At 32.5% G+C, this 18,036-nt stretch overlaps 1 protein-coding gene across 1 annotated transcript in view; it reads right to left on the bottom strand.

The window, feature by feature from the left end:
* Positions 1-2,039: 2,039 nt before the first annotated feature.
* LOC129909118 (EF-hand domain-containing protein D2 homolog) overlaps positions 2,040-18,036 on the bottom strand; it is a 33,017-nt gene continuing 17,020 nt past the window's right edge. Inside the window, exon 2 of the mRNA XM_055986118.1 lies at positions 2,040-2,500. Coding sequence (XP_055842093.1) covers positions 2,080-2,500 — 421 coding nt within the window. The 3' untranslated portion in view covers positions 2,040-2,079. The remainder of the gene's footprint in view (positions 2,501-18,036) is intronic.

Below are 18,036 nucleotides of genomic sequence, written 5' to 3'. Positions count from 1 at the left end.
ATGGCAACTTTTAATATAATGGGGAGTGAATAAATTGGAACTTCGTTAATTAAGTAAAATTAACATTATACAAATGTGATGATTATTATTATTATTAAACGAAAGTGCAATAAATTTCACCATAGCAAGTTGGTGATTTTTATTAACTATAAGGCATATACAATTTGTAAAAAAATAAGAAATTGGGTTCTAGTATTATTATTAATCAATATACAAATTAATGTAAAAAATTTCCCGAAGGTTGTAGGTACTAGTAAAAATTTTTCTTCTTTAATAGAAAATGTGAAATATAATGAACATTCTGTTAATTTTGTTGAAAATAAAATTCAAAAATTTGAACAACAATAATTAAAATTAAACTTGCAATGGAATTGTATAGATATTTTAAGCCCTGAAGATGACGATTAAATCTTGAAATATATTGGTAAATAAATTAAAAAACAAATGGGTTTTTTCATTGAGCTTATGGAAGAAATACAATAACAAAATATTATTATATTCTGATTTCAAATAAAGAGTCCAGGAGAAATCCACAAGCACAAATCCATTCCAACTCATTTCGAGAAAAACGCCTTTTAAAATTTTGTTTTCCATACAACTTAGTACTACATAATTTATTTATTTTTTCAGCAAGGCTTAATTTTTTTTTATAAAAGTAAGGATGCCATCAGATAGTGCTCACTAAATCTAGAAGACCTCATCGTCATCATTAGTTTATTTTTGACAAAAAGTGGACATGTGCCGTTTTTCTCCTGGACCCTTCAAATGTGTTTGAAGATCATACTGGAAGGTGAACCATTTTTAATATATTTTATCACCAATAAAATCATTTGAAAAGTCTTTGAATGGTCTATAAGCTGATTTCATTCTATGGTAGGTAAAGAGAAAACTTGAGCGAAGTTTTCACTATGGCGTATACGCAACAATTTTTTTTCTATAGAAATTCATTATTATTAATAAACATTTTTCTATTGCTGAATCGCATGATATTTCCCGCATGATTATTCTCCAAAATTTAATCCAATAAGTCCCAGGAATTTTATTGGACAGAATACGATTCAAACTATTGTACCTATAAAAAAACACAATGTGGCTGCTCAAATGCAAAATTTAATGGTTTTAACGTGGTTACAAATGGGGATTCACTTTAAGTTTATTAGAAGTAAATTCTTATTAAAAATGAAATGATGTTCACTTTAATTTAAACAGATCTGAAACGGACCCCATTTATTTTTAAAAGAAATCTTATTATTTTAAGAAAATAAATTTAAGAAGAGCATCATCTTGATTCTAAGTGCTTTATTTTTCGCAACACATGATGTGGGTCCGATCCTGGTTATCATCTTAAAATCGCCATTTGTAATATATATGACAATTTATTGCAAGCATTCTTCATATTTTCAAAAATAAAAACCACACTATATTTTATATACAATACGTTTTCTTTATTTACTTGAATAATATATTAAAATTGTTCAATTATATACATAAAATAACCTAATTAAACAAAATTACAAAAACAAAAAATAAAAATTAAACAAAAATAAAAAAGTTACAAACTTAAATCTGAAAACATTTCTTATCTTAAAGGTGGTGATTCGAATAATGTAAATGTAGATAAGGTGCTTGTTTCTCTTGATTAATGTATAATATATACTGATACCGACCAAATTCATTGTATTACTCATTATAATTATTATTTTTGTTTCAACACTGAAACTGTAATTTTAAACTTTATCCGGCTCGAATGATCAAACTAACAATGGCACTATGACAGCTATTTAAATTTTTAAAAAATTTAAAAACAAACTCAAATTAAAAAAATTAAAAAAACATTAAACAAAACAAAAATATAAAAATTAATAAAAGTAAAATACAAATATTGCAACTCTACACATTTCAATTATATGGTCTTAAAAATCTACGATACATGTTAACAGTCATTTTACTTTAATAATTTTATAGTTATAATCTTAAAAATGAGTTATACGACCCCACTGTTATATTATGTTTTTAACTTTACTCATATTAGTGCGATCTTTTCTTAGTATTTTTTTTTTGTGATATTTCTTATAGAATTTAATTCTGTTGGAATATAGCGGCTCTTTGTTGGAATTGTGCTCGCCGCATACCCCGTTGTTCCTCTTCCATTCGACGTTCTTCTTGTTCCTGTCGAATTTCATCATGGAACTTGTTCGTTCTCAATTGTTGTTCAATTTTGGCTTCGAAGAAATTTTTCGCACCACCAACTCCGACTTCTTCGACATTTATTTCGGTCAAGCGGGCCAGCTGATTAAGACCAGAATCACTGTCTAATTCACCAGCTTGAGCTTTGCGATAGATTAGCAGAAATTCCCGGAACGAAATTTTCCCATCATGATCTTCATCAACTTCACTGATCATTCCCTTGAGTCCCAAATGAGTTTGAGGTGCACCAAGCTTTTCCATCATTACTTTCAATTCGGTTAAGTCAAGATAGCCATCGTGACCACTATCATATCTGAAAAAAAAAATAAGAATAAATGAAAAATTAGTAAAAATAGTCATACGAAAATAATTTAAAGAAATTAATGTCATTTCGGGAACGTATCAAATATTGTAATAGATTTTTTTTAAGTATTAAGATTAAATCAGTTACGGCGAGCGTTTGTTTGGAGGTGGTTGACTACTCGAGAGTACTTTACAAATGATTTTCAATTTAACGCACGTTCAAGAAGAGGCTAAGTAGATCTTAAAATGTACTAGAGCGTTCGTACTGCCACCTACATGTTAAATGGAAATAGTGTGAATCATGTGAACTTGAATCCTAGCCCCACGAACACACGTGCAAATTTTAACAAGCAAGTCGTAATACGCTTTAGCTCTTTGACCATCATATTCCCACACTTTTTCTATTTGCTTCACAACTTGCATGCACATTTTGGAGCCATTATACGAGCAAGTTATATACCAGCTTCTACAAAATCAAACAAATACGTTCGAAAATCTGAGTCTCCAAGCAAGTTGACTTGCAAGTGCCTTATGCCACTTATTAACAATAAAAACATGTATTAATTTAAAAAATATTGCATGTTGACAACTTTCTTGTCCGAACTTGCACGTGTGAACACAGGCTATGACAAGAGCAAGTAGTTCTATAATTGCATGGAAGTAGCATAGCATAAAATTATTTTTGCAAGTTTTGGCTCAAACATTCACACTTTTGCTACTTCCATGTGAACTTGAATGCTAGCCCCGCGCACCCGGCTGTTATACGTGCAAGTTTTAACTAACACATTCCCACTTTTGCTACTTGCAGACAAAATAGTTCAAAAATTTGAATTTTCAAGCAAAGTTTGCTTGTGCGCTTACACAACATTAAATATATGAGTGAAAATGAAAACAAAATTGCATGTAGGCTACCTGCAATTTAGAACTTGCAGGTAGCCTACGCAGGGTTATGACAGTAGAGGAGCAAGTATAATTGTATTGTTGCATGCAAGTGTGGTGCCTGGTGCATCAAATAAACAAACATTTATTTGAAACATGATGTTGGTTTCTTGCATACCAGAACTTGCATATGTCACAGGGTAAACAAAGGAAAACTTGAATTTAGTGTAGTGTTTTTTTTTTTTTTTTTGGTCTATACACTTTCACATAAAATTATCTTAAAGAGGTCATCACTACACTGCAGTGTGACTTCACATTTAAACATTTAACTGCAAACATATAAAACAAATATACTGGCAACAAATAAATTTGGAGTTGTGGCATGCAATTTGCGCACCTCATTTGGGGCTATGGCATATACTACCTACCTACTCATTTGGAATTCTAAGTGCGCTCTGCTGTGAGCTGCAATCAAATGTGATTACATGCGGCTATTATATGGAAGTTTGGAATTTTGCGAAAGACCATTTTGGTATGATGCCACAATGTTGAGAGAGCTTTCGTAATACAAAAAATACATAGAAGTATCTCATTATAAAAATAAGGGCAACCAAAAATAATTGCACACAAGTGAAGGCAAATCGCTTGAGGCTTTTTAACAATAGAGTTGAGCCCTGGGATAATAGCATTACTACTGGATGCATTTGCATATTTTTTTTTTCAATTTTCAGACACATGTTGCAATGTATACTTGGCATTATTTTCTGTTTCCGGAATTAACTTTTTTGGAAATAGTAATCACATTATTTTTGTTGTAATGTAAATTCATTATTGAAGCAACTCTATTGACGTCCATCAATCAAATGTTTTCACTTTGAACTGTCAAATGACCTCTGATTGATGGATTTGTACTCTCGCATGTGCTGCCAAGTTTGCTTGCAAACAATTTTATTTACAGACCATAATCCACCTGAGTTGAAATTGAAATGAACTATCCATCCACATATAAAGACCGCTGCTGGCTGAAGGACGATTAAAATGCCTATAATGCACACATCAAACACGAAAAAAAGAGAAATAATACAAAAACAAGCGCATAAAGAGCCCCCGAACCCAAACAGGCCGTGACTATAAGAAAATACTCAAGGAGTTTGCAAGCAAGCAGTAGTCGGTCGGTGTGTGTAACATGTTTAGACTCCATAAATGCACATCTTGTTGGCCTCTTGCAAACTGCATAAATTGCATCTTGTGGTAGCATGATTACCTAAGATGATGTAGTTTACGTGAGCCTACACCAGACTTTATAGTTGCAACAAACAAAAGGCCAGAGCAGAATAAATGAGTAGCAGCAAGCACAACATCGTAGGTATTATACCTTACCTACTACTGGTCTTTTCTTAAAAAAAGTTGAATCATTGCAACTCTGAATGAGAGAGGAGAGCTTTGTTGCATCAACTCTGGCTCCGAGTGCTTCGCGTAGATTGATGCTTGTATTTTGCCTTTTATTTTTTCTGTATGCAGGTGAATGACTCTGGAATGATTGATTGAAATTTATCTTAAAGTTGGCTCTGTATAACTTTAAAGCGCAATATATAGTGAGATTGTGTTGGTGGTACTACAAGGAATTACGACATTTTGCGCGTCGCGTTCACTTTAATGCCAATAAAAGAATGCACCATCATTTTTAATGAGAACTTGCCTGAAGAGTTTCATGCAATTTTTTGTGTTTGTTTTTGTTATTGCAAAAACTCTCGTTTTTTTTTCTTTCCTTTAGAGTTGGACTATCTAAACATGGTTGTTTAGGAGGGCAGATACAATAAAATGGATGTTTTCCAGTTTAAATTTGGAGTAAACCTAGTTACAAGATGATAATAGTTGAGCAAGACTTTAGCCAACAGAGAAGGCACAAGTTATCAAATCAAACAAAATCGTTTAAAAATTTTACTTACAGGAAAGATTTGTTTCTATAACAAAAAAACTGGTTGAACACAGGGAATCATTATAATACCCTTTTTATAACAAATGCCTGGGATTTTAAGCTTTTTGGATTAGGTTCTATTGTAGAAAGGCTCTATTAGTAGAAAGAAAAGAGCAAATGTAAACGGAAATCTAGTTTTAGTGTGGTGTGAATAGTTGAACGAGATTTCGTAATCTTGTTGCCGAAATCCTATATAGGTAACCGTTTGGTGTGAAAATTGTAGGAATAACCGATTATATCTGTTTTGTTTTATAAGTAGACAAACGGAACGGAAATGACAAAGGAAAGCCATTTTAATAGGACTTTTAAGCTCTCAACGTCAAACTCTGTACTTTTAAAAAGGCGTTATTTTTTTTCCTATTCGACTTTTGGTTCTGTTATTAAAAATTACAATCTGGTGTACAGTTACAGTGATGTTCTAGAGGCAGAAGTTGTACGTTCCGGACACATGCTATCTGTTGTCAAAAATGACGTCTGCTTTATAAGACGTTATAAGGTATAAAATGATAGTGCTAACAAAATGGCGCCCGAACATTTATATCATTGAAGTTTATATGCCCAGTTTATTTACTTATCAACCGAGCAATGCACGTATTAATTTAATTAAAATGACAGATTCAAATTTGTAAAGTCCAATCCCTCAAGAGTGAGATTTTCTGTATGAGTTTTTCTGTCCCTTGTTCGCAATGCAATTTACACTTTTAAAGTAGACAAATATATTTATTTATTTATTTATTTATTTCACCAATTGATTTCAAAGATCTGCTTCTTCTACTTCTTATGAGTAGAAGATGAATAGATCTAGTACTACATTTTACACATGATCTTCTGCTCAAATTGAAAGGAATGTGTAGTTCGTAGCACTAAATTTCTACTCATAAGTAGCCCTGTTCTTTTAGAGGTGGTAGGTTGCTTGTGAGTAGAAATCTAGTACAACACAACACACAACACTACAAATTCCTATCTCCTTGAGTAGAAGATCTTAGGTATGTTAATTTTAGTACTAGATCTACTCATAAGTAAACTACCACCTCCAATGGAACAGGGCTAGTAGTGCATTCTCCTAAAATAAATAAAACTTATCATATCCGAGAAACCCGTTCAGTTTTATGACAGAGTTAAATAAAAAGAAAACCATCTTAAGTCAATTAACTAAATTTATTATAATCTCTTGATAGCTCTTATTTGCGCTGGATAACAAATCTTTTATTGGCGCTTATGTCATTTATCTTCTAGCTAATTTGCAATTTTAATTTTTAAAACCACTCTAATTCGATGACATTTTTATTGGTTTTTTATAAATTGAAAGTTCAGTAAATAATCAGATGATCATCGATATCCAATTATCACCACCATAACAATTTTTGCTGCATAACGTGTAAACGCCGAATTTGTTTGCATAACAAATAGGCCAGTAATTCCACCGTTTCACGTTCAGGCAATAAACTTCAATGACCTGCTTATGAACGATTACAAATTATTTTTTTTTGTGTTTATTTTTTCCAATATGTGAATATTGATTTTTTTTTGTTTGTTTTGGTAGCGCAAGTAAATGAAGAAATATTTTGCAAAACAAAAAAGAAATCAACAAAAACCAACCAATAAGTCGATTTGACTGCAGTTCAATAGACAATGGGGGCGCACCTGTTGTTGCACATTACTTAGCCACTTACCTATAGAATAAGGATTACATATCTAGAATTACTCATAGTGAAGGTGATGGGTCAATAGCTTGTAGTTGGGTATGTGTATCTCTATCTACAAACCTACCTATAATCTACAATGCAACCATCCAATGGGTACAAAGTAATTTGTTGTTCATTTTACTTATAGGAGTATTAAGTGAGTAGTTACCTGAACTACCTCTACTTCTATGCGATGTTTGTGCTTATTCACTTTTATTTCTGCGTAATTAGCGTTACCTTTAAATTGATTAGCGTTGATGGGAGACATTTAATTGAGTGTGATGTTGAAGGTTAATGGGGATGGTGTGTTTTGTTTTAAAATTAATAGAAAAGTTAACAAAGCGATTAAGTTTAGTTGAGAACTTGATATTTTTTCTATCTAGTGATCATGTGAACCTTGATTTAATTTATGTGATTATTTTAAGGTGGGAAGTTGTTCATAGTTTCATTTAAATGATTATCATAAATATAAACTAGTTAATGATTAATTGCTTTGTTTTCTTAATAAATAGTTAATTAAAAAGGGTTAGAACGTAATAAAAACTGAAAGAAGAATCTATAATTTGTTATTGTTATTTGTTCAAGCCCACAAGTGTGATGGCATTAATTGTAATTGCCCAAGCAATTTACACCACTACGGTTTTATATATTAACCTTCAATTCTGGTGTGTTTCAGACTAAATGTTTAAACAGATCTAATATTTAAGCATGTGACAGATGTCAATTAGTAAATATGCAATTAGTAAAAATCTAGTACAACAACTACACAAATTCTATCTACTCGAGCAAAAAAGCATTTGATCTACTACATCACACTTGACACTAGATCTACTAATTATCTACTCATGTGTAGTATACCACCTTCAAAGAAATGCGGCTTTTGAAAACTAAGCTTACTAATGAAATCGCAGTCGTGTAAATCTATTACAATGGACTCAAAATGACGATTTAATCAATCGTTTAATGGCTGAATTATCATAAGGAAGAAATTTTAACTGATTCATGAGGTGTTCAATGCACAAACCATCAGTGCTCAGGAAATATAATAGTTCTTAAGAACCAAAGCTGACAGATAATAAGTCACTACTTACATTAGGGAATTCCGCAATTGCGTCAGTCAACATTTTTATAATTTTTGTTTTTAAATCCAACCTTTTCTTCATTTTTCTCTGTGTAACTACAATTTCTTTAGGTGTGTCTAGATTACGAATTATATTAGTAATCATGAATTTCGATGTTGAATCCAACATCACATTATAGAAATGCGTGTTATGAATTTTAAAATACACATAGCAATGAGAACATCGTTCCTATATGTATTTTCAAGTGCCTAACCTAGTTTATGTTATGTTTTCAATGCCATGGGTGTCAGATAAAATCAGTAAACATTTGATGAGTAGAGATCTTAAAAATAAAATAAATGAGGCTACATTGTTTTGAATGTACATAGGTTAGAACTTAAATATTTCAATGGGATAGCATAATAAAATGTAGCTCTTTTTCTAGAACTTGAAGCATGAACTTGTTTAAACATAATTTTTCTTATACCTATTATTTTAAGTTTAAAAATCATTTAAAATGAATACTTAATGCGTCATGCCTCAATTATATGAGTGACAACTTGTCAGTTTGTCAATTTACTGCCATTGCCTGTGTAAATCCATTTTGTGTTATGTTTTTGAAGGTTTTAATAGAAGCTGTCAAATTACTTGCTCTCAAGTTACAAAGCTACTGGAAAAATCGACAAATGCAAAACCCGAGTAAGTAAAAAGTTTAAGTGTATTGGCACTTGCTTGCTTGCTGAACTTGCACATGTGAGCACCGTTTGTAAGAATTTTCATTCGTTGGGAATCACATCATAAGTAGAGTTTTAGATGTGTGACTTTTGACAGTTTACAGTGTCGCAACAACGGTAATTTTATTTTCAGACCATAATCTCGTTGTTGGTATACGAGTAAACATTAAATATTATATGTATTCGTAAGGAATTTTCAATTAATTTATTCAATTTATTTAGCTTTATAATAATATCATGTCTTACATCTTAATCTCTTGTTAAAACATTTTAAAATTCCACAACTCAACGCACAATGGCTTACAATAATATCTTATAACAGATCCCACTTAATAAAATTATGACATAAAGGAGCAGCCACTCTTGACTTGTCTCCATACAATTTCCACCCATCCAGACATATCTCATCTTCTCATGTTTACTATAAAGAGAAAACTCATGGGTTCTTCTATTTGCCACCAGTTAATGTAGTGTTGCTTTCCTCATCAGGGCTTCTTTAACAAACAAGACTCAAGATCTTATCGTATATACATTTTCAAGCTTCAACACTTTACCTAACCTCTGATGTGTTGGATGGATATATGTGATGGTGATGAAGAATGATAATTCTATAAGTCACGGTAGCAAAGAGCTCCAGAGGACTCATTTTTTATCCACATAAATAAATATTTGTCAAAGAAGACGACGACGACGACATGATGACGAAGACGCGACATCTTGTCAAGAGGTTGTATTCAATTTAGAGACCTTTTTCTCCTTTTATTTGCTCTTCGGAATGTTTTGTGTCTTGACAAAGTAAATAGAATTGTAAAGTGTAAGAATGAAAAAAAAAAATCAACTTACAGGTATGGGGGCGGAAAAATCATAAATCTTTTTTTTGTCCCTAATTTCCAGTGCGTGGGTCGTTTTGGGGGTAATGTAAATTTATTTTTATAACAAACATTTTGAAACATATCCATCATACTTATTTTTAAATTGTATAACAAAATGATGGGAAATGCCACAAGGAGCTATTTTAAAAATAGATACGTATGGACTCTCTTGTTAGCTATGTAATTTGAAGTATTTTTAGAGGCTAAAGCTTTGTATATAAAAACCATGGGTTTTTATATACAAAGGCTAAAGATTAGATAAAAATTACGTTATTTAAACTTTAATAGAAACACACAAATGAAAGATAACTGAATCCATTTTTTAATGAGAACTTTAGCATTGAACTTAGTTCTAGAAGTAGGTTAAGAATTTTTCAATAATTTTTAGTGAATTTCGTGCATTATGAAATGACCATTGGGCGTGTGGGTGTAGTAAAAATTAAAATTTTCAAGCATCTGGCCATCAATCATTCGCTTATTATTTCTAGAAAAAGTGAGCTCCATGGTTCACAGCAGTGAAGTTTTCATTATTTGTAAACGTCAAGGTATATAGAATTGCTTAATTATTATAAATAGTAGCAACAAACAGTCAGTTGTTAACTTTCCAGATAAGTAAAAAAGTTACATTACATTACATTACATATTAATCTAATCCGAAGATAAATCTACGGACTAGACACACACTACAGCTTCGGAAACTTAGTCCATTTTGCTGATACAGCACAAGACATTAATACAACAGAGAGAAAGACAAAGAAAGAAAGAACAACAGAAACACATATAACACATAACTACGTGGCACAGAGGGGGAGACATCGTTGACAATTGTCTCATGTTATCGCACAGGTGGCTTCAGTTAAGCTGGCGATTTAGAAAAAACTTCTGAGCCGACCGTTGGGTTCGAACCCACGATGTCTGGCTCTGAAGTCATCTACTCATTCCTCTGTGCCATGGCCACCTGCAAAAAGGTAACTGAATCCATTTTTTAATGAGAACTTTAGCATTGAACTTAGTTCTAGAAGTAGGTTAAGAATTTTTCAATAATTTTTAGTGAATTTCGTGCATTATGAAATGACCATTGGGCGTGTGGGTGTAGTAAAAATTAAAATTTTCAAGCATCTGGCCATCAATCATTCGCTTATTATTTCTAGAAAAAGTGAGCTCCATGGTTCACAGCAGTGAAGTTTTCATTATTTGTAAACGTCAAGGTATATAGAATTGCTTGATTATTATAAATAGTAGCAACAAACAGTCAGTTGTTAACTTTCCAGATAAGTAAAAAAGTTAGAAAGTGTCAAAACTATAAGTTTGTCGGTTTTATTTTATTTGACATTTTCAATAACGAACTTGAAGAGAAAATAGGCAAATACTCTATTTTACAGACTCAAAGTCAGTCAGTGGACAATTGATGAGACGTTAATCCATAATAATAGTATGGACTTGTGGCCAATTCTATACTTCATTTTTGTTGTGGAACTATGTTCCATTATGGTGGAACATATGTCCATAATCGAATTACAGACTTATACACCGTTGAAGTGGAACATAAGAACATTATGGACTTATGTCCTGTTGAACTATATCTCTGCGCTATTTATATAGCTCTAAACCTGTAAGTCTACATGGGACAATGCTCCACATGTCAAATTTAGACAGATCCCTACAAAATTTTAATGGTCAGAAAATGGTCCTGGTTTCTTTGAATGTTCCGCAAAGTAAACAATAAACATTGGTTAAAAAAAAATTTTCCACATACGCCCCAGTAACCGTTTAAGTTTAAACTTGTAAATTAAAACAGTTCGATTAAGGAATGTCAGATTTCATCACATTTCATTATTTTTTAGCCATTAAAGGTCCTAAACATCAAAAACGGGATATCATAGTATGCGATCTATATTTTTCACTTTTATTTTTTGTACTTTTTTCAGTAAGCTAAAATCATAACTCCTTTCTTATTTTTCAACTATAGTTGAAGTCCCCTTAGAGATAATAGAAGAGGAAGTCTCATAGTATTCCTACTTGAGGCTTATTATGTGTCAATAAAATCAATACTCCAACTTTGGATTGAAGCCAAGTACCCACCACACTTTTGTAGAGATAATGATTTTCACAAGTGACTGTTTTACATCATTCTGTTAAAACTTAACACTACAGACAAACTGTCGCCATCGTCGTCGTCGTACAACAGTCCTTAAACGTGTTCCTATATCATGTAGGAAGGTAGGTAAGGTATACTCGTAGGTACATCTTTGTTGATGTACATAATGTAGGAGCATAATTTATCCTCGTAAAAACGATGTCAACAATTTCCAACAACTTGAAGCTAGTTGATATATGATATTAACAAAGATAAATGATAAAAAATGCAAATAGAGAAAATGTGCAAAAATACTCTTGCATTAGATCCAAGTGTCAGGCAAAAATAGAACCCATGTGACTTATATGTGCTTAAGGAAGGACTGCATTCTTTTATTCGATTATTCTGCCAGAATGAGTTGTATGCGCTTGCTGCAGTTATTCAACATTTGCACCTGCACAACTGTGAAGGATTTTGAAACATCGGAATATTTCTCACGACAAAAGCTGAGAAAAAGGAATCGAAATTTGTTGTGCCTCATTTTAAATGTTGTAGATTTCAGTAAGCTGAACTGGCCTATTCGTTTTTGCAATTGGTAAAAGCTCTGTTCGATTACAATACTTTGAAAAAAATTTCTACACTGACATCGATTGATAAAGCAAACTTGCTCGCAAATTTAAATTTTTGAACGATTGTGTTTAGTTTAATAGAAGCTGTCAAATAATTTGTTTCTCTCTTTACATCTTTACAAATCTTCCAGCTTCAAAAATTGCAAGTCAATTGACATGTAAGTATTGTAACGTAAAGAAAAGAAGGAGTGTATTGCAACTTGCTAGTGAAAACTTGCACGTTTACACGAGAAAATATTATTGCAATTTTTAGTATAGTGTTCTAATTTCTGTTTGTATTTGCAATTAAGGGATTAATATACCGTTAAAGAGCAAATAGACCGCTTTTACTGAAACGTCATTCTTCGAAACCAATACATGCCCTAAAGGACAAGGAAAAAAGTACACCCATGCTGGTGGCTATTAGCAATTGCAGCATAGTGTTGACAGTTGTCACTCTATATAACCTGTAGGCAGCAGTGTTAGTTGGGTATCTAGGTCAAACATGGTGGTAAAATTTTCTTGCAAATATGTAGTTTGTAAATTATGACGATGGCAATGTGAAATTACTTTTGCACTTTTATACCATACATAAGACCCTTAAGGATGTTGCCCTAGAAAGCAAGCCTAGAAAGCAATCCTAGAAAACATCATGATAGTTTCCTCTGACAGCTTCTGTTGTTTGTGTAGAATGAGAGTGATGAATGAAATTCATTGCATCTTTTTTCGAAATTTAATTAACGGAAGAAGTCTTTTTTTGCTGTGAGTGAATGGACATGGACAATGACAAAAAAAATAAAAAAAATGATGGAAACAATGGCGCTTTGTGTCTGCGTCATCATAAAAGGAGGAAGCTTCTATTGAATTCGGGTTCATGTCAAGAGGTCGAGAATTGAATCCTTTGTGTCTCTGAAATTGTTGTCTTTGTCTAAAGATTCTACTCTCGTTGTCCTCTTTATGCAAAATCTAAATCATTTTATTGAGAGGGGACATTTTTGTTTAAAATTGCATACAAGTGTACATGTGTATGATGCATCCTTCTATTGTGTATTGTCTGTTTAAATAGCTACACATTTTATCATGTGCTTGACGTGATTGCAACTTTAAACAGTACCGCCGCATTGCACAAAGGAGAACTAATTTGGAAACAATTGAAGTGTAGATACACATGATTTCCCGTAGGCCTGTTCGTCTTCATCGTCAGTCGTTGTCGTTGGCAAACGCATCACGCAAACAAAACAACCAGTTGTTGTTTATGGGGTGGGGAACATAATTTGATACTTCCTCAATTGACATTGAGGGGTCTATAATCAAGCTATGGTGATTTTTTTCGATGTTTCTCTATTTGTCATAGATTTATGCGGAGTAAATATATTACCGCTATATAGGAAGACACCATTGGTTATGAATATTTTATATATCTTTCCATACTTTTCAAGTTTGGGCATAGATAGTTCAAAATAAAAGTTAATAATAGATATCTATATACGTTTGGTGAAAGAAGAATAAAAAGACATGTCGTTGCCGAGGCGTACCAACCTATACCTATAATAATAATTGAGTGTGTACACTTAAGAAATTTCTCTGAAACTAGTGACTATAAAGTTAGTTGGCTCAGTTCATAGTTTTGGAAAGTACAATGATTGTCCGTGCGGAAACAGTGCTAATTTATTATGCGTGGCATTTACTAGCTTGAAACGTATGTCGCAAGTTAATTTGATCGTTATGGTTGGTTTTATATCATTCGCACTTAAATTTCCTTTAGTTGATATATAATTTTGACATTGTTCAACTTGAATATAATTTATTATGATAAAATAAACCATAGATAAATCATGTAATCAAAAGTCTTTTTAATTCTATATCACCATTCACCTCAAATTTTGGAAATGTGAAAAAAGACGTGGAATCAAATTCGATCCACTGTTCAATGTATAAATGTATTAAGTCTGCTTCTACACCAAGACGTAGACGCACAAGATGCACATAAGAGCAAAGAAGTAATCGATCGTTCTCTCTCCATTGTTCTTATGTGCATCTTGTGCGTCTACGTCTTCTTGTAGAAGTCGTCTAAGCAAACAGGTCAAAGTCTCAACGTTAAATTTTCTACTTTGATGAATCTTTCAATTGTTTACCTCTATTAGCTTTGATACTTTTTATTTGTCAGTTTTATCTTAGTAAGACCCAATTTATTGACTCCCCATTCAATTTAAAGTCTCCATTAGAAATGAGAAATCTGTCAAATCGCATACAAGTTTTAAAATTTCCCTTCTTAAATGGCGATCCCAAGTAACAATTTTACTTGCATAAGGTCCATTTTCTTCGATTCGGCAAGCTATAGTTTGTATAAGTTTAGTTTAAGGCTTACTTACGCAAATCATCCATTTTGGAAAAAAAGGAGGTCTCCTTAAGGCCATCTGGAAGTGTTTAGAAGAAGCCTTGTAAATAGAAGTTAAAAAAGACCTTTATAAAACCTGTTTGAACCGTTCTAAAGAAGCCTTCTATTTTCAAGTGACAGAAGGCTTTCATAAGACCTGTTCCAAGAGGTTCTTGTAAGTATGCAATGTTTTCATCTCTCAAGTATGCAATGTTTTTCACCAATAAGTATGCAAAGCTTTTGTCCTGCAGATATGCAATGTTTGTAACACTTTAGAAAAAAACATTGCATTTTTATGTGAGGTTTCAATTAGCTCCCTTTTTGCCTTTTGGTCTACTGGTATGGTGCTGGCTTGGTATGCAGAGGTATGTGGGATCGATTCCTGGCGGGGCCAGGAAATCTTTTTTTTTTTTATTCATAAATTCAACATCTTATAACAACCTCCATAAGGCCTTATTATCACATCCAATGCAAATGATAGTTTCCTTAGCGAAGCTATAGCTTCCCTAAAATGTTTCATTGTTTTGTAAAAAGGCCTGCATAAGGTCGTTTTACGCTGTTCGTCACAAGCTATTAGCTTGTGGATTGCCTGTGGAGGAAGGTCTTGGGGAAATTCGGTAATGTGCGCCAAAATGATTTGCATAAGACTTGTCCTTCTTCTTAAACAAGTCAAAAAATAGCTTGCATTGACCCTTATGAAAGCTAAATTGTTACTTGGGATATTAAATTTAATGGAGTGTGAATAAATTGGGCCGAAGACGGTTTTCACATTGACCTCACTCCGCCGAATCATTTTGACATTACCTCACATACCTGTCAGAATGAGGTGAAATGTGGCCAAATAAATTAGTCATTTGAGAAGTAGCTCCATTAAGCTGCTTTGTATCTAAAATTTGACAGCTAAAAGTACCTTCGCGAATACAGAAATGCGTCATTGGAAACACAGTGCTGCCAAGTTTATCTATCTTTGAGTCCCATTTGCTGGAGTCCGGAAAAAACCCAACGATTTACTTCCAAGTTGTATTCCATTAACTGTCTCTAACATAAAAATGCAAAATTGCACCTTTCTTTAACATAATACTGGTACTTAAACATTTGGCAGTTAAATAAATGAGACCGAAATCACTTTCACTGTAAAAAAAACCTTGTATTTAACTTGGCCAATATCACCAACCACCGAAAGTAGTTAAATTATGTGAGCAGCTCTGTCAGCTTGTTCTTCTATAACATACAATCTGCATCTTTGTGCTTTTCTTTTTAGCCTTTTTCTACTAACGAAAGCGAATGTTATTAAGCGGGAAGTTTTAAATTTAAATTGCAACTTACGATGCAATCAAGATCGAATGAAGAGAATCCCTATTGGCTCACAACGCTACTATTTAACTCCCCTGGCATTGCAAGTAGGAGTTGAGTTTGTAATAGTTTTTACTTTTTCCCATACAAAACGATAGCTATCAGTATGGTGGCAGTTTGAATTTCGTTGCCATGGTCAAGTGTCTGCAAATCTAGTTATACCTGATTTACTAGTAGTCCAGTGCATTTATAATTTGACCCAGCAGTTTGTACCACCCCCAAATTTTTTTTGCTCATTCGATAGAACATTGGCTGAGTATCATTACCCTGATTTTTCGCACTCGTGAAATTCACCTTTCGGCCGCCATCTTGGATTTTAGTTTTTGTTGAATATCTCGATTTCTATTTATCCTACATAAAAGTTGTGTATACAAGAAACGTAGACAATTAAATTTCCCGTCTTTTATATTAAGAACAATTTTTCGATATTCTGAATATTAAAAAAGTTACAAGCCAAAAAAGTAAAAAAAACCGAAAAAAATGACAATTTTAAAGTTTTGAGCACTTTTTATCAACATATGAAAAAACATTCCGAGAAAAAATTATTCACCTTAAAATTCTCTACAACTCTGCTATACAACTTTTTTTTCTATCTCTATAAATACAAAAGTTATTAATCCTTTTTTGTTAAAAAATACCCCTTTTTTACGAAATGAAGAGACTTAAGTATAAAAAAATTGCAGGTCCCGAATTTTCTCTTGCAACATAAAGCTATAAAATACTCACTAATCATTTAAAATTCAATATTTGGTAAAAAAAAAATTTAAGAAAAAAGTAAAGATAAAAAAAAGAACAAAAAAGAGCATTTTTAACAAAAAAAAGTATTAATAACTTTTGTATTTATAGAGATAGAAAAAAAAGTTGTATAGCAGAGTTGTAGAGAATTTTAAGGTGAATAATTTTTTCTCGGAATGTTTTTTCATATGTTGATAAAAAGTGCTCAAAACTTTAAAATTGTCATTTTTTTCGGTTTTTTTTACTTTTTTGGCTTGTAACTTTTTTAATATTCAGAATATCGAAAAATTGTTCTTAATATAAAAGACGGGAAATTTAATTGCCTACGTTTCTTGTATACACAACTTTTATGTAGGATAAATAGAAATCGAGATATTCAACAAAAACTAAAATCCAAGATGGCGGCCGAAAGGTGAATTTCACGAGTGCGAAAAATCAGGGTAATGATACTCAGCCAATGCTCTATCGAATGAGCAAAAAAAATTTGGGGGTGGTACAAACTGCTGGGTCGTCCATATATGAACATCATAAATGCACTGGACTATAGGTGAGTGGCTGATGGCTGGTGGCTTCTGCTAGAAACTATAAAACAAGTCTCGTGTATAGATATGGATGGATGCTAGTCGAGTAGCGTGCTCGAGCGCGCGCTCACAAACAAAGAAAAGAAACCTGAAATTGCTTATTGCATTAGGTTATGCGGTATATTGGAAGAACCGGATAAGATGAATTATAAATAGTGGGTAGTTAAAGGTGATACCTTGGCTATATATTTCTATGTCTTTCAAGCTATACACGATGTGACATTATGGTCTATTCGATTTAGTGATTTCCTGAAATGGTCTTCGTAAATCTTAAGTGGTTTCCAGAGAGGCTTTCAATTTCTTTTTGTTAATAATTGAAAACCAAAAACAAGAAAGTGATGCGGTGTCTTCTTGGGAAAATTATAAAACTTGCTGAAGGTCATTGTGCTCATAATGATGGTAATGGACAGGAAATCACATATTATAATTTCGATGAGCTTAAACAAGTTGTTTTTGAGGAAATTGTTTGTGTAGGCATAGGTATCTAGAACTACAAGTTAGAAAGCAGAATTTAAATAAGAGAACATCAACATTCTCTCCGTTATGTAACATTTCTACTGCTTAGACATCGACAGGTTAAAATAAATTCAAAATTGGAGAATGTAT

This window comes from Episyrphus balteatus, chromosome 1, assembly GCF_945859705.1.
Source record: "Episyrphus balteatus chromosome 1, idEpiBalt1.1, whole genome shotgun sequence".
Classification (NCBI taxonomy): domain Eukaryota; kingdom Metazoa; phylum Arthropoda; class Insecta; order Diptera; family Syrphidae; genus Episyrphus; species Episyrphus balteatus.
The sequence above is the reverse complement of the archived record's forward strand: the minus strand, read 5'-3'. Positions and strand labels throughout refer to the sequence as shown.